This window comes from Purpureocillium lilacinum (genome assembly GCF_023168085.1).
Source record: "Purpureocillium lilacinum CBS 284.36 DNA, scaffold_9, whole genome shotgun sequence".
NCBI classification, from domain to species: Eukaryota; Fungi; Ascomycota; class Sordariomycetes; order Hypocreales; family Ophiocordycipitaceae; genus Purpureocillium; species Purpureocillium lilacinum.
Window position 1 is genome coordinate 18,540 of NW_027072119.1, and position 15,711 is coordinate 34,250.

General features: G+C 60.2%; 9 protein-coding genes across 9 annotated transcripts; 4 read left to right on the top strand and 5 right to left on the bottom strand.

The window, feature by feature from the left end:
* Positions 1 to 76: 76 nt before the first annotated feature.
* Positions 77 to 994, top strand: PLICBS_010623 (uncharacterized protein; the record flags this gene model as incomplete). The annotated part of the gene is made up of 3 exons (XM_018318363.1): positions 77 to 110; positions 193 to 293; positions 380 to 994. 3 exons carry the CDS (start codon positions 77 to 79, stop codon positions 992 to 994), a joined length of 750 nt encoding a protein of 249 aa, XP_018183888.1.
* Positions 995 to 1,420: 426 nt separating this feature from the next.
* PLICBS_010624 (uncharacterized protein) lies at positions 1,421 to 2,239 on the bottom strand (the record flags this gene model as incomplete). Its single annotated transcript, XM_018318362.1, has 1 exon — positions 1,421 to 2,239. The coding sequence occupies one exon, from the start codon at positions 2,237 to 2,239 to the stop codon at positions 1,421 to 1,423; it is 819 nt and encodes a 272-aa protein (XP_018183887.1).
* A 1,172-nt stretch (positions 2,240 to 3,411) lies between these two features.
* PLICBS_010625 (polygalacturonase 1) lies at positions 3,412 to 4,601 on the bottom strand (the record flags this gene model as incomplete). Its single annotated transcript, XM_065601965.1, has 2 exons — positions 3,412 to 4,341; positions 4,395 to 4,601. 2 exons carry the CDS (start codon positions 4,599 to 4,601, stop codon positions 3,412 to 3,414), a joined length of 1,137 nt encoding a protein of 378 aa, XP_065458037.1.
* Positions 4,602 to 5,631: 1,030 nt separating this feature from the next.
* Positions 5,632 to 6,737, top strand: PLICBS_010626 (uncharacterized protein; the record flags this gene model as incomplete). Its single annotated transcript, XM_018318360.1, has 2 exons — positions 5,632 to 5,637; positions 5,724 to 6,737. 2 exons carry the CDS (start codon positions 5,632 to 5,634, stop codon positions 6,735 to 6,737), a joined length of 1,020 nt encoding a protein of 339 aa, XP_018183885.1.
* Positions 6,738 to 7,025: 288 nt separating this feature from the next.
* Positions 7,026 to 7,682, bottom strand: PLICBS_010627 (uncharacterized protein; the record flags this gene model as incomplete). The annotated part of the gene is made up of 1 exon (XM_065601966.1): positions 7,026 to 7,682. One exon carries the CDS (start codon positions 7,680 to 7,682, stop codon positions 7,026 to 7,028), a length of 657 nt encoding a protein of 218 aa, XP_065458038.1.
* A 935-nt stretch (positions 7,683 to 8,617) lies between these two features.
* PLICBS_010628 (uncharacterized protein) lies at positions 8,618 to 9,487 on the bottom strand (the record flags this gene model as incomplete). The annotated part of the gene is made up of 3 exons (XM_065601967.1): positions 8,618 to 9,126; positions 9,180 to 9,346; positions 9,408 to 9,487. The coding sequence occupies 3 exons, from the start codon at positions 9,485 to 9,487 to the stop codon at positions 8,618 to 8,620; spliced, it is 756 nt and encodes a 251-aa protein (XP_065458039.1).
* A 1,695-nt stretch (positions 9,488 to 11,182) lies between these two features.
* Positions 11,183 to 12,546, top strand: PLICBS_010629 (AAA ATPase cdc48; the record flags this gene model as incomplete). Its single annotated transcript, XM_065601968.1, has 4 exons — positions 11,183 to 11,451; positions 11,508 to 11,715; positions 11,819 to 12,207; positions 12,255 to 12,546. The coding sequence occupies 4 exons, from the start codon at positions 11,183 to 11,185 to the stop codon at positions 12,544 to 12,546; spliced, it is 1,158 nt and encodes a 385-aa protein (XP_065458040.1).
* Positions 12,547 to 12,701: 155 nt separating this feature from the next.
* Positions 12,702 to 13,957, top strand: PLICBS_010630 (AAA ATPase cdc48; the record flags this gene model as incomplete). Its single annotated transcript, XM_065601969.1, has 2 exons — positions 12,702 to 13,308; positions 13,419 to 13,957. The coding sequence occupies 2 exons, from the start codon at positions 12,702 to 12,704 to the stop codon at positions 13,955 to 13,957; spliced, it is 1,146 nt and encodes a 381-aa protein (XP_065458041.1).
* A 1,208-nt stretch (positions 13,958 to 15,165) lies between these two features.
* PLICBS_010631 (uncharacterized protein) lies at positions 15,166 to 15,520 on the bottom strand (the record flags this gene model as incomplete). The annotated part of the gene is made up of 1 exon (XM_065601970.1): positions 15,166 to 15,520. A coding segment is annotated over one exon (355 nt), but the record flags the coding sequence as incomplete, so codon positions are not given.
* Positions 15,521 to 15,711: the final 191 nt, after the last annotated feature.

Here is a 15,711-nt window from a genome sequence, read left to right on the forward strand (position 1 = left end):
GACCCTTTTCGCCGCAGCGCGCCCGACGCCCAATTGATCTGCCCAAGACGCCCGCGCGGCGCGACCAACCATCACCATGTCGATTCCCATGACAAGACTGGGCGGCCGAGGTTTGTCGCCCTCTTGGTGGCGCGGAAGGAACGGGGACGACGTGCGCTCGACTGAGTCGCTGACCATTGAATCACCACGCAGCCCTGCACTCTGGCGACAATGACGACGTCGAGCGCGAGTACGACCGCCTGCGCGATGCGGCGCGCGCCGAGGCGGCGAAGCGCAACTCGTGCTACGAGCGGGTATGCGACCCTCGCCCTCTTCTGTGTTCGCGGAAGGAAGCACATAGGAGACGGATCACACAGGTGCTGACGATAGTCTCCTTCAGTCCAAGCAGGCGTACAACTCTGGCGACGGCGCCGCCGCCAAGGAGCTCTCCAACCAGGGCAAGATGCACGACCGCAAGATGGACGAACTCAACCAGCAGGCGGCCGACTACATCTTCCGCGAGAACAACGCCGCCGGAAAGGTCGGCGGCGACCAGATCGACCTGCACGGGCTCTTCGTCGAGGAGGCGGAGCGCATCCTCGAGCAGCGCATCCGCGCCGACCAGGCCCGCGGCCAGACGCACCTGCACGCCATCGTCGGCAAGGGCAACCACTCGACGGGCCACGTGCAAAAGATCAAGCCCAAGGTCGAGGAGCTGTGCCGCGAGCTCGGCCTCAAGTACACCACCGAGGACAATGCCGGGCGGATATACATTAACCTGCAGGGCGGCGAGCCGGTTCCGCCGCAGCAGCATCACGGTGGCGGCGGCGGCGGCGGCCAGCACGGCTACCCCGGTGGCCAGCAGCAGCAGCAGCATCACGGTGGCCAGCACGGCGGGCAGCAGCAGCACCATGGCGGGCAGAACCAGCAGCAGGACGAGATTGCGCAGCTCGTGGAAAAGGCGCTGCCGCGGATCCTGCGCAAGCTGGAGAAGGCGTGCTGCGTCGTCATGTGAGAGGTGGAATTGGACGCTGCGCTGCCTCCGGTGGCTGGCAGGATCCGATTCTGGATTTATGCATGACGCTCATGGTGTATTTTGCGGGACATGGGAAACGACGGGACTTGCGGGCATTGACTCCCTCGACGAGGCGTACTCGTGGGATTTGCGTGTTCTCTTACGACACAGCAAAGGGGCCCTGGACATATCTACAAGGATAGATGCCGACTTTGGAATTTTTCGATACCTGATCAGAGAGAGAGAGAGAGAGATCTATTCATTGCGCTCTAGACAAACAAATACAATGGGGGTATAACAAGATCGCTAGCTGCGATGATATGCGGAGCCTCCAGTCCTCACCCTGACGCCAGCCCAGGCAGCTCATCTATGTACGTACACTCGACATGACCCTCACTCATGTCGGCACCTTTTGGTCCTTCTTCTCTACTTGCGAGTGTAGGAGCCAGTCTCGCGGAGCTCGCGCTCGCGCAGCTGCATCTCCTGGTCGTCCTTGGGCGGCTTCGGCGGCGCCTTGTCAAGCGTGAAGCCAAGCACCTCGCAGATGAGCACGACGACCATCTCCATGATGACGAGCAGCCCCAGGTACAGCCAGACGGTGGACGTCTTGCCGCCAAAGACCAAGAGGCACGAGTACGCGAGCCGCACGATCACAAACGGCAGCGACGCCACGACGCCGAGGATAATGCGGTGCTCGCCCTCGGAGACGTATCCCTGGTTCTGAAACGCCAGCAGCGTCTCGAGGCACAGTAGGGCGGTGGCGGCGACGAAGATGCCCGTGCCGGCCTTGCTGGCCGCAGAGTAGTCAATCTTGGGCTGGCCGTCGGCGCCGACGTGGAAATCAGACTGCGTGCCGCCGACGATGAGGAGGATGATGCCGACGAGCATGAGGAGGTTGAGGATGCGCTGGTACATGGGCTTGACGACGACGTGGCCCTGGCGGTTGATGGAGTCGAAGACGCGGTCGAGCAGGCCCAGCAGCACGAGGATCAGCGGGCCGAGCCCCAGGCCGTTGAGCGTCATCCAGCCGATGTAGAGGCTCTCGTTGGTCGGGTCCGAGATGGTGGCCAGGCGCAGCGCGTCGCCGATGATGCGCGCGAGCGCGAGGATGATGAGGAAGCGCCACCCGCTGGAGCGCTTGAAGCCGTGCTTGATGCAGAGGTAGACGGCGCCGATGAGGAAGAAGGAGTAGATCGCGAGGGAGGCGATGGCGATGTGGTCGTAGGTGTCGAGGGGGCGGCCCATGGTGGCGAGTGTTTTTTGTGTTGTATGTCAATGTTCGGACGGTGTTGTGTAAGTTGTGGGTGAGGGTAGATCAGTCTGCCGAGTTGGGTGGTGATGATGGCAGCGAGTCGTTCAGTCTCTATCAAAAACGAAGCAGCAAATACTGGTTGGTATGTGATATTGCAGGCTGTGACTGTATCGCAATGTCTATAATGCACATAAGACTCCAGCTCGCAACTGAAGCCAGGACAACCGACAATCTTTATACACCAGCTTACACACACATCCGCCTCAGAATCTCAGCTCGAATGGATTGTCTTCCTCGTCCATCGATCAACGGGGCGTCAATAACGCCCTGCATCACCCATGCCCCATCGCGTCGCAAAGGGCAAAAAGCCTGACTGGTAAGCAAGCCCGCTGCAAAGCACACTCGTGGAAAACCGCTTCCTCTGTCTCGCTCGGCTCACGGCACGCGCAGAGCTGACGCCTCGCTGCGGGAGTCGCTCGGGCGCGTTCCCACCGGGACGATTCCGCCAATGGCGACGTCGCGGCAGTGCCGAAACCAGCAAAAAACGGGGGGCAAGGGGGGCCTCCGTCTCGTCGAAAGGCTTTCCCGATCGGGCAACGGGCGATGGCTGCTGCACAAGCGCTGCTGCATCGTCATCATCGTAGGGCTGAGCGGGCGGGTGCCTTTCGGTGCTGGTTCGGCGTCTGTTTGGTGCGTGGCTGGGGCTGTTACTGCCGGGCGGGCGGGCTCGAAAGCAGGGCAGGGCAGGGCAGGGCAGGCATGGCGTTCCTGAATCCTGAGTGGAACCTGGCAGTTGATGGAAATCGATGCGAGCGAGGCGAAGCTGACGCTGTTGATCCATTGCGCAAGCCGATACGTGTCACGGCTGGCGTTCCCGGGGCTCCAACAGTCTCAGCGTCGCTTTCTTGCCTCTTTGGGAGGCCGCCTCCTGCGCAATTCGCAGACCGCTGGCCGGATAGCCGGGCCATGGTGTCTGCCTGATATTTGTTTGGCTGTGTTGTCGAGCATCAGACCGACTAGCTCTCATTGCAATGGCAGCGTTTTCTTGGCAAGTGCAGATACAGCCGGTAGTGGGGAGTCAATTTCCACTAGGAGCCATGGAGAAAGCCACGACAGTACAGAAGTCTCAATCAACAACGGTGCTACTACACCCTCCCCGGACGCATCAACGACCAGGATTGACCGTGCATGTGGGAGACAGAAGGATGCGCCGACACGTCTGCGAACCTGGTGACGACCCCCGGGGCACTCCCTTGTTTTGCATCACCTTGGTGCCGCCCGTGACTCTATTGTTCGTCCAGATCCAGTTTCGGCAGGCGGCGCAGATAATGTAGACATTGGTGCCAGTGGGCTTGACATTGCCAACAACCCGATTCACAGTAAGGCCGGTGACAGGCACTCCGGCAGAAGGGTAGCCTTTGGATCCGCCGTTCTCGTAGTCCTGCTGAATCACGATGCCATAATTGGCGATGTTCGTCAGGGCAATGTTGTCGTAAATGACATCCGAAACCGACCCGACCTCATTGAGCCTGGTTTTGATGCGGACGCCATTGGCCGAGTTGGAAACTTTGGAGTTGAGAATGCGAACCCCTCTGACCGCGTCACCGCCGCCGACCGAACCGATAGACAAGCCATGGCCGCCTGAGCAGTCACCGCCCGTAAAGGTAATATTGGTCCCCGAATTTATGGCGATGCAGTCGTCCTGGTTCTTTACCACGGCACCAGAGATGTACACCCCATTTGAGGCGCCAACGTCGAAGGCGTCCGTATTATGGCCACCTTTCGTATCACCCAAGGAGTTGTCTATATGAACGTTATGGACCTCCAAGTTCGTGGCCCCGTTGATGCTGAAAGCCTGCACGGGGGTGTTGATGATGTTAAGGCCTTGAATCCGCGAGTTGGTGAGTTTGTGGGCGCTAAAGAACTTGGGCTTGACCTTGCCCCTGTTTCCTCCCATGCCGTCCCACCATCGCTGTCCCTGACAATCGATGGAGTGACCGGCGGCGCCTTCGACAACAATATCCTTGCCTGAGATGGAAATGAGCGGTCCGGTCCACTCTTTATATCCGAAAGTTGTCTTTCCCGCGAATGTTACCTTTGCTGCGGCGTTAGTACGAAAGCGTGGCGACGTCGTGGACAGAGCCTTACATGGGTTCTATCGTTGAGACCTGTCAAGTCCAATGGCATGCCAGCGGGAACAGCAATGTTGTTGAGAGTAATGACGGCGCAGCTGGTCTTTTGCTTGATGGCGCTCGCGGCGTCGGTAAAGGTGCAAGCAGTTCGAGGAGCCGTGCCTGTCGACGGCGCGGCGAGGGCCGCGGCGAAGACACCGAGCAGCAATAACCCAATGGCCATTGTTGGATTCCAAGGTCAGACGACTTTCATATATTGATGCCTCGATGCTTTTGACGCCAGGTTTGAAGAGAGCATGTCGACGGTGCCGACGGCATTTTATAGCGGCCGCGTCCAGAACGGGATACTCTCCGCCCTGACCAGCCCCGAGTCTGGCCCCGGGCTGACAAGGACAGGCAAACTTTATCAGCCATGGGGCGAGGCCATGAATTCTGCCGCGCGGCTCTCCATCGATCTCGGCACCGTGCCATCAACGCTGTAGAGCTGCCTGATGGGAGCGGCCCGTGGCGGGACTTTCCGTGTCGCCTGGATATCTGACGACAGCTTCGACTGCCACGTCGATGGCTGAGCCGTTTCACCACATCCAGGCAGGCAACTCAAGGATCCGCTGGGCCAGTTTCTCCTCAGGAGATGGCTCCATCCCCTCGCACAGGAAGCCACAATACCTTCGTGTCGTGAGGCTCCCGAGTCCCGGCAGATTTTTTTGTATGTTAAGGAGACGCCGAGATGAAACACATCACCCGGCGATGGGGCAATCCTTCCCATTCAAAGTCCCACTTCGGTGACCCATCACGAGAGTCGGTGTGGGATGCGTTGTTCAAACGTGCCCATCCTCAATTTGGGTCGGACCCCGTCTCGGCCATCGTTCCGCTCCGTTGCTGGTGGTCGAGGGTCGGCACGGCAGGCCAATTCATCCACTCGAGGGATTGGCCACGTGAGGGAGCAGAAGTTGCAATGCAAGTCGCAGGGCGTCCTGGATTGTGACGATGATGAAGGACTGGCAGTCGTGCTGAAGTGCCAGGCGATGTGCAGGGCTACATGCTGGTTCACAGCCCAGGCCGATTGGACGGGCGCTTGGTGAGCCGCTCCACTGCAGGCTGGCGGCTCTACGGGCCGGGCAGCCCATGCACGTTCCACTGCCTCCCGTCCTCCACTGTTCGATTCCCCACTATCACAACGACGACATGTCCAAACCCCCGCCAAAAAAGTCCAGACTCAACCTCCCCCGTCTCCCATACTTGCGCTGGTCGCAATGCCAGTAAGCCCGCCCCATGCTCCTCAGGCCGAAACGCCTCTCTGAATTCCTGGGATTTGAAGCTGTATGACAGCTAACGCCGAGCCCAGCTCATCATCGTCACAGGCCTCCCGTCCTCGGGCAAGTCCACGCGCGCAAAGCAGCTCTACGACTACCTGGCCCAGCGCATCGCCCCGGCCGACTCTTCCACTCCCGCAAAATACCGCCTGCATCTGATATCCGACGACTCCCTCTCCATCTCTCGCACCGTGTACGACCTCTCCCCTTCCAAAGTCCCCGCCCACACCCGCTCCGCCAATGCCTCTGAAAAGGACGCCCGCGCCGCCCTCTACGGCGCCGTCAAGCGCGTCCTTTCCGACCGGGACTTTGTCATCCTCGATGGCTTGAACTACATAAAGGGCTGGCGGTACCAGCTGCATTGCGAGGCCAAGGCCATGCGCACCCCCAACTGCGTCCTGCAAATCGGATGCACCCCTGACAGGGCCCGTGGGGTCAACCAGGAGCGCCTGCGGAAGCTGCAACAACCTGGCGCCGAGAGGCAAGATGACGACGTGATACAAGAGGGTGACACTACAGAGGCCTACGAGCCGGGAAACTGGGACAATCTTGTCTTCCGCTACGAGGAACCCAACCCCATGACGCGATGGGACAGCCCCCTATTCACAATCATATGGGAAGACGACGAGGCCCAGACGCGCAAGACGTTTGACTCGCTATGGGACACCATGGCTGGCGATGCGAAGCCCGTGGTGCGACCAAACCAGTCCACCGAGCGCCGCGGTCGGGATGCGGGCGGCGACTACCTCTACATCCTCGAGCGAGAGACGCAGGACATCGTCAAGAGGATACTCGACCAGCAAGCCGCCGACGGCAGCAGTGGAGAGGTCGCCGTACCGCTGAGCGCGCCGGGGAAACCGGACCTGATCATCGAGCTGCCGCCGGGCAAGAAGTTGGGCGTGCCGCAGCTCCAACGCCTGCGGAGAGCCTTTGTAGCTCTGAACCGCGGTGGAATTGGTCTCGACTCGGTGGCCAACATGGCGGCGGACGGCCTGAGGGAGACGTTTGTGAAGTATCTCAACGATGCGTTTGAAAATGACGAATAAGACGGACAACGACAAGCTCTGATACGGTCAAACGTGAAGTGAGTGATGCCCAAGGTCAATTTGGCAATGCCCCACCAAAAAGTCGCGCACCATTGATATCACCCCAGGCGACTATCGAATATCCTCTGAACGCCATGGAACTCCTCTTGCCGCCACGCTATGCCTTGATCTACCCTCTTGTCTCGTCTGGAAGTCCTCTTTCGATTCCCATGTCGAAGACGTCGTCTTCTTGCCCACCCAACCTCACCAGCATATCACGGTGTGCACACCAACAAAGGCCTGCGGTCTCTACTCATCGTCGTCCATCAAGCAAGCGAGGACGCCCCATATCCTCTGGGAATAAAAAGGCTCCTGTGTGTGACGGAGCCGGTGCGGCCATTCGAGATTCGGGATCGCCAACCGCCTGACAAAGTTGTATGAGTCCACGACTGTCGAGAACTCCCATTGCGCGTCCTTGAGCAGCACCTCGATGAACCTGCATCTGTTGCCGACGAACAGTCGCCTATCTTTACGAAGTGGCGCGCCTACGATGTGCTTGATCCCATAGTCGATGAGCCAGATGTTGTCAGCCCAGCTGGCCCCTCGCCACCTCGCGGCGTGTTGGAGGAGCCTAAACGCGCCCTCGTTTCCCGTGCGCCCATCTTGGATCCACGTCGGGTGAAGCTCAAAAGCGATGTTCCTGCACCTCAGAGTCCGCATCCATCGCGGAAGGTTGAATATGGAACGGAGGAAGGAGCCAAGCCCGCCAAGGTCGATCGAGTTGAAGTCGACCGGCTGAAAGACGATGAGGTCGGAGAGCGGACACATCCAGCACCAAAGTCCGACGTGTGTGGAATGCCTTTTGAACACGATCCGCGTACCCCACGTCACCTCCCTTTCTTCGTGGTACTCCTCCGACTCGGGGGACGTAGAGATTTCGCTCTCCTGGCGTTCGAGCCAACGCATAAGCGATTTATGGCAGCCTTTCAGCGCCCTGGCCGAGTCATGGCACCCAATCGAAGACCAGCGTCGATGAGGTAGGCCGACATCCTGGCGGCGCGGGGTTGACGGTAGTCAACGGCAATCCGAGGCGGTACGGCTCGTCAGGGATGGGTCCACTAAGTTCCCATCAACGAGGACATTGTCTATGCCCGCTTTGTAGATGGAGAAGAAGTGTGCTCCGGGTTGATCGGTCGGGTCGGGGTGCGCGGCGGCGGCGAAGTCCCATATGAGTTCTGAATTTCCGGTGGCAAGCGCGGGAAGAGCTCGAACGTCGTGGGTTTCGGAGGCATCTCATCATCTGGACAGCGCGATGGAAGAACAGGAGATTCTGAAGGTGAATGAGCTGTCCCTGCGGCAAGAAATGGAGCCAAGCAGATGGCTGGAAAGTCTTCGTATTGGAACCCTTTTCCGGGAGTGGCCGAGGAGATCTGGTGGCGGATGTCCGCGAAAATATGAGAGAGAGAGAAAGAGTCCATTTTGTATGCCGAAGACGTCCTCGCTGCTGTGCGGATGCTACAGAAATATCGAGGTGCTACTATCCTTTAGGCAAACCTTTACGCAAAGTGCAGTGTAGGCAAAACCGAAGGCGTGGACGGGTAGGGCAAGGGGTTCTTAAGACCAAAGACGAGGTGGCTCGCATGGCAACTGTAGTCCGAAGTCGGATACCGTTGGTATAAACTTTGAGTGCCTAGGGCCTGGCTTGGGCCCAAACTCCGGCTATCAGCAGGTGTCAGTCACAATTCACTAGAGTTCTACAGAGAGATGCTCCGTGACGTGTTGTCACATAAGAGTTTGCTGGACTTCAGAGTCAAGACTCTTCTTGCTCGAGATAGTCGAGCCGGCCGTTTTTCGCCCGGAACGCAAACTTAAATGACATCGTCTGCCCGCGCACTCAGTCGTCAAATCTTGGACGCGCCGTCGCCAAAGTCGCCATGCCGGCCAGCCCCCCCACTGAACCGGGCCGCGCCGTCGACGCTCTCCGACGCCACGACCTGGACCCCGTTCTCGAACTCGAAACGCATCGCATCCTCGAAGGACCGCGCGCCGTACGCCGCGTAGTAGCAGCTCGCGCGGTCGACGCGCATGCAGCCCTGCGGGAAGCGCAGCAGCTGCCTCGCCAGCGCGTGCGCCTCCCGCACGGCCTCACCCCGGGCGACGACGCGGTTTGCGAGCCCAAACTGCAGCGCCTCGCGCGCGCCCACGGGCCGGCCCGTCAGCACCATGTCGAGGGCGCGGCCCAGGCCCACGACGGCCTGCAGGCGCACCGTGCCGCCGTCGATGAGCGGCACGCCCCAGCGCCGGCAGAAGACGCCGAAGACGGCGTCCTCCTCGGCCACGCGCAGGTCCGCCAGCAGGGAGAGCTCGAGCCCGCCCGCGACGGCGTGGCGGCGACGGCGGCGATGATGGGCTTGGAGGTTTGCATGCGCGAGGGGCCCATGGGCGCCGTGTTGTGGCCGCGACGGTGGGCGTCTGCGTCGGGCGTGTACTCGTCCAGCACGCGCGGCTCTGCTGCATCATCGCCGGACTGTCCCTGCTGTTGCTGCTGGGCCCGTCCCGAGGAGAGCGCATGCAGGTCAAAGCCGGCGCAAAAGGTGTCCCCCGCACCGTGCAGCACGCACACCTTCTGGCTCTCGTCGCGGTCAAAGTCGGCAAGGCGACGGCGAGCAGCTTCGCCGTGGGCGGGTCGACGGCGTTCGGCGGTGCGGGCGGTTGATGGTGATGGTGGTGATGCCCTCGTCCGTCTTGCTCACAAGCACGGCGTCGGCCATGGTGGGCAATTTGGAGTCCGAGGTATCCGCGGTACGCGATACTGACGGTGATGACGATGGATGAGCATGCAACGTGTTGTTGTCGTGGCTTGTACTTTATATCAGCTGCCGTGTAAGTCGCCGCGGCTAATAGTGGAGAGCCTAGGCTGTCGATGCCGGCATCGCACGCACATGAAGCCGTTGACCCGCGTTTCGCTAGTCTTGTTGCAGACATGGTTGACCCGAGCGCCGTCGCGCAGGCCAGTCGTTGACGATCAGAGACGCCTTCTTACCATCTGTATCTGCGAGGCTGTCTTCATTCCCGGTGGAACTCATGGTCTGCGCACGCGCAAAGAGGTGGCATGGAGGATGGTCCGGCTTGCGGGCGGATCTATGATCTATCCGCCAAGCCACTCGTGGCCGCTTCCAATGCGGTTTCGATACGCCGACGCTCCTCCGCGTGAATGATGTACGCCATTTTCACGTCAGGGACACTGGGTGAAGTTGAGGACAAACCATCTGAATCCACGGTTCACGTACTGGGTCGACTTGCAATCACCAACTCCGACCGATCATATTGTGCTCTAGTTGAGTGCAAACGGGGCTGATTAGTCAGAGCCAACGCCGTAAAGCGCAGTCCTGGCCAAGAGTTAAAAGAATACCCAAGGAGTCCATGTATGCACAGGGCCAGAGCTTCATGCAGATGGAGGGACGGGGAACGGCGAGGGTGCATTGCAGGGAGCACACCTCATGGATGACCAGGCGCAAGAACGGCCACGCCATGCCGGGTGGATCGCCTCAGAGAGTGGCGGCGTACATGGTGCTAAAGGGGACTGGCGATGAGGTACCTAGTAGTGACTGCTCTGTCTTTGAATACAGATCGTCCATGGCGCTGCTGGTGATGGTCCGCGTTTGGGAGAGCAGCTTGTGCCACCCGCTGCCAGCTGCGGGGCACCTGGCTGACGGAGTGACGACTCCGGGTGCTTCCCAAGGTGGGGCGGTTGCACAATGGGTCAGTGACTTTTGGCGGGTACCTACGTGCCCGCGCTGCCGGATGAGGTGGCTGCGCGTCCCTCCAGCTGCCTGGCCCTGCAGGCGTCGCGCCTCAGATTTAGGTGCGCGCGGCCTGCGTCAGCGCGGTGGAAGGTCGCAGAAGCTTCCACTGTTTTGCCGCCACCCACTGATGCTTCTGGCTGCTCCCTACAGTGGAGTGGGTTGGTGCCAGGTGGCGGCCACCTCACTGGCTTTCCGCCTAGCGTTCACTGCCTTGCGCGGGAGGCCACGGCCAGATGGCCCCGGTTGGTGGAGGCCCGAGCTAACCCCACGCCCGTGCATCATCAATCTTCCGCTCCGGCTCAGGGCAGTCCGGTGATATCATTGGCTCGCGCCGCGCTTGTCGCCCAGGTGAGTGAGTAATGCAGTCGGAACCTGGAGCTTGTACCTCTCCGGCCACTACCTCATCATTGCCTCTCCTTCCTCTCTGCACTCGCCATCATAACCACAACTCTCTCCATTTTACATCCCCATCCCCCCCTCTCTTCCCGGAAACTCTTCCTCTCCCTCCGCATACTCATCTCGCTCTACGCGCCTGCGCACTTCGTCGACATCAACGCAGACGTCGTGCGCCTCTCTGCACCCGATACCAGCCCGCACTCTCGGCCACGTTTCCACCCTCTCGGAACCAAGGCACAGCTTCTGTGAAGCGAATCCGACGAGATGGCTCCCCATCCCGACGAGCACAAGAAGAAGGTCAACTTGACGTACGTATTCCCGGCCATCCCGCTCCTCGCAGACGGCGAATGCTCCTACCGCTGGTCCAACAATGACGCTGACTCGCTTCGCACAGTGACCCTCCGGCGCCGAGGTCAAGAACGTTCGTTTGCCGCAAAAACACCCCGAGGACCATCGCCAGAGCTGACCGACGTGCAGGAAGATGACACCGCGACCGCGATCCTCAAGAAGAAGAAGAAGCCCAACCAGCTGATGTAGGTGACCAGCTGCCCCGCTTTGGCTTATCTGGCCCGGTCTAACGCCGTCATAGGGTCACCGATGCCGTCAACGATGACAACAGCATCATTGCCCTGTCCGAGGCTACCATGGACTCTCTCCAGCTTTTCCGAGGTGACACCGTCCTGGTACGGGGTAAGAAGCGGAAGGACACCGTCCTCATCGTTCTCGCCGACGAGGAGCTCGATGACGGCAGTGCCCGCATCAACCGCTCGTTCGCCACAACCTCCGTGTCAAGCATGGTGATATGATCACCATCCACCCGTGTCCGATATCAAATACGTAAGTTTCGGCACCCCAAGCTCGCAATCACGTCAGCAATGACATGACGCTGACCCCCAACAGGCCAAGAGAATCGCCGTTCTGCCCATTGCCGACACCGTCGAGGGTATTACCGGCTCTCTCTTCGACGTCTTCCTCGCCCCTACTTCCCGTGAGGCCTACCGGCCAGTCCGCCAGGGCGACCTCTTCATCGTCAGAGGTGGCATGCGGCAAGTCGAGTTCAAGGTCGTTGAGGTCGACCCCCCCGAGTATGGCATCGTCGCCCAAGATACCGTCATCCACTGCGAGGGCGACCCGATCCAGAGAGACGAGGAGGAGAACAACCTCAACGAGGTTGGCTATGATGATATCGGAGGCTGCCGCAAGCAGATGGCTCAGATCCGCGAAATGGTCGAGCTTCCCCTCCGTCACCCCCAGCTCTTCAAGTCCATCGGCATCAAGCCTCCCGTGGTGTCTTGCTGTACGGACCTCCCGGTACCGGTAAGACGCTCATGGCCAGAGCTGTGGCCAACGAGACGGGTGCCTTCTTCTTCCTCATCAACGGTCCCGAGATCATGTCCAAGATGGCCGGCGAGTCCGAGTCCAACCTGCGCAAGGCTTTCGAGGAGGCCGAGAAGAACTCCCCTGCCATCATCTTCATCGACGAGATCGACTCTATTGCCCCCAAGCGTGAGAAGACCAACGGCGAGGTCGAGCGACGTGTCGTCTCTCAGCTTCTGACGCTCATGGACGGCATGAAGGCTCGTTCCAACGTTGTCGTCATGGCCGCCACAACCGACGAACTCGATTGACCCGGCCCTGCGACGATTCGGCCGCTTCGACCGCGAAGTCGACATTGGCATTCCCGACCCTACCGGCCGTCTCGAGATTCTTCAGATCCACACCAAGAACATGAAGCTTGGTGACGACGTCGACCTGGAGCAGATTGCCGCCGAGACCCACGGTTATGTCGGTTCCGACGTTGCCGCTCTTTGCTCCGAGGCCGCCCATGCAGCAGATTCGCGAGAAGATGGACCTCATCGACCTCGACGAGGACACAATCGATGCCGAGGTCCTCGACTCGCTCGGCGTCACCATGGAGAACTTCCGCTTCGCGCTCGGTGTCTCCAACCCCTCCGCGCTCCGCGAGGTGGCCGTTGTGGAGGTGCCCAACGTCCGCTGGGAGGACATTGGTGGCCTCGAGGGTGTCAAGCAGGACCTCCGCGAGAGCGTCCAGTACCCCGTCGACCACCCCGAGAAGTTCCTCAAGTTTGGCATGTCCCCGTCCCGCGGTGTGCTATTCTATGGCCCCCCCGGTACCGGTAAGACAATGTTGGCCAAGGCTGTCGCCAACGAGTGCGCCGCCAACTTCATCTCCGTCAAGGGCCCTGAACTGCTCAGCATGTGGTTCGGTGAGTCTGAGAGCAACATCCGCGACATCTTCGACAAGGCCCGCGCCGCAGCTCCTTGCGTCGTCTTCCTCGACGAGTTGGACTCGATCGCCAAGGCTCGTGGCGGCTCCGTTGGTGATGCCGGCGGTGCTTCCGACCGTGTTGTCAACCAGCTCCTGACTGGTAAGTTCCTGCTCACGCTGCCATATCGTTTTCAGTTTACTAACGTTGCCGGCAGAAATGGATGGCATGACTTCCAAGAAGAACGTCTTCGTCATCGGCGCCACCAACAGGCCCGAGCAGCTTGACCCCGGCTCTGTGCCGTCCCGGCCGTCTCGACTCGCTCATCTACGTTCCCCTGCCCGACGAGCCCGGTCGTCTCGGTATCCTCAAGGCCCAGCTGCGCAAGACCCCCGTCTCCTCCGACATCGACCTCGGCTACATCGCCAGCAAGACGCACGGCTTCTCTGGTGCCGATCTTGGATTCATCACCCAGCGTGCCGTCAAGATCGCCATCAAGGAGGCCATCAACGCTGACATCGAGCGCTCCAAGGCTCGTGAGGCTGCCGGCGACGACATGGATGTGGATGAAGATGCCGAGGACCCCGTCCCTGAGCTGACCCGAGCTCACTTCGAGGAGGCCATGCAGATGGCCCGCCGGTCGGTGACCGACGTGGAGATCCGCCGCTACGAGGCATTCGCCCAGCAGATGAAGAACGCCGGCCCCGGCGCCTTCTTCAAGTTCCCCGAGGCTGGTGCTGATGGCCAGGCTGGTGGCGATGCCGGCAATGGCTTTGGCGACGCCGGCAACGATGATGATCTCTACGACTAAGCCTGACTGGTTGCTCTCGGCTGCGGACACGACGCTGGTCCCTGTATTCTAAGGTTTCCGACTCGTACATGTGCATCATCTTGGGGCACACAGCTTGTGGACGGCATCAATCTCGACCCATGACGCCTTTGTTTTGCTGCGTTCTTTTGGACTCTAGGAGTTGGTAGAAATGGTAGTAGAGAGGGCGGCGGAGGACACGATTGACGCCCGACCCAGGCGCAACTAGACAGACTGTTGCCACTCGGCGCGAACAAAAAACACGTGAGGTCGTCGGGTTGCGAGTCGGCGTGGCAGAGCAGACCATCGTCTCCTCGTGCCTTGCCACTGGTTGCGGTAATGGAGGAAGGGGGAGGTCAGTTTGATAGATGACGCAAATTGATTTTGACGTGTACTCAAACCAGCATCGATTCATTCGTGATGTATTAGGATACAGGTGGTTGGTAAAGTGGGGGGCCTCATCATCCGTGGGCTCTCCCTCAGTCCTGGTACTGAGCCTAACCGTTCGATTGATGCCATGTTTCCTCATGGCCCCCGTCCTGTTCATGTAGCCGTTCATGTAGCCCGGTGCCTTGTGTGCCTCGACAAGGCCCCATTCATCCATGTTCCGTCTCTGCTGCATCCAAGGTGAAGGTACTGCGGACTCAAGAGTCCCCTTCCTGGGAGGAGGGGGCCGGAGGAGGTTGGAGGCTTTGCTAGTTCTCGGTATGTAGGCATGGCCTTGTTTGGCGCGCCGAACGTGGTGTGCGCGTGTGTGTGTCGCGTATGAAGTGTTCCGTGCTGTAGGTGTGTCGGCGTGTGTGTGTTGTCGTGGTAGTAGTGGTAGTAGTAGTGGTGGTGGCGAAGGTGGTTTGTGTGTACTTCGTCTGCGTGTGTGTGTGTGAGCTCGAGCTGATTCGTCTCGAGCTGGGGAGGCCCATTGTTGTGTTCATTCATCGGCTCCCCTTGGCCATGCTCATTGCGCGCAGGTTAGACCCTCCGCTCTCCTGCGCCGCCCCCGTTGCCCCTTTGCTGCTCCTTATGCTGGCTGCCTCATCTTTTAGCCCATCTTTCCGATAGTCACTCATCCCTTGGTTGATTGGTATCTCCTCCGGAATCATCAGCCACCCATGCCTTGGTCGATCAGTATCTCCGCCATCTAGTCGCCTTCACTCGTCTCTCCCAGCAAGCACGCCACTGGAGGGCGTCACCGGCCATCACTTCACTGAGAGTCAACTGCCCGCCTCGTCCACGTCGCACACGGCCTCGAGGCTCTCCCTTGTGACCCTGAGCGCCTCCTGCACGACCGAATCCGGGAGGGCGAGGCTGGGCTTGTCTCCCGCGGGGTCCGCCGCGCCGTTGACCTTCTTGGTGTCGCCGTTGGGCGTCTTGCTGCCGTTCTTGGTCGTGGAAGCTGAGGAAGAGGAGGTGGCGGAGTCGGCGCGGACGTCCTCGAGCACGCGGCGCAGGAGGGCGGGATATGTGGTCTCCTCGCCGGATCGCAGGAGGGCGAGGGCGTGGTTCTGGACGGCGGTGGGCCAGTTGGAGGCGTGGGCGTTGAGGGCGTGGAGGAGGGCTTCTTGGATCCTAGTTCGAACTGTCAGCTGCGGCTCATACGACTCAACGGTATGCCAGGTATTCAGGAGCCCTTGTTCCCGCCGGCCGTTCCTCCACAAGCCGTCAGGCAACAGCAACATCTGCGCAGGAACCGCAAGGGGGAAGGGCAAAGGCAAGAGCAGAGCGAGCGAGGGGCAGCAACATACTTTGCGACGTGGCCA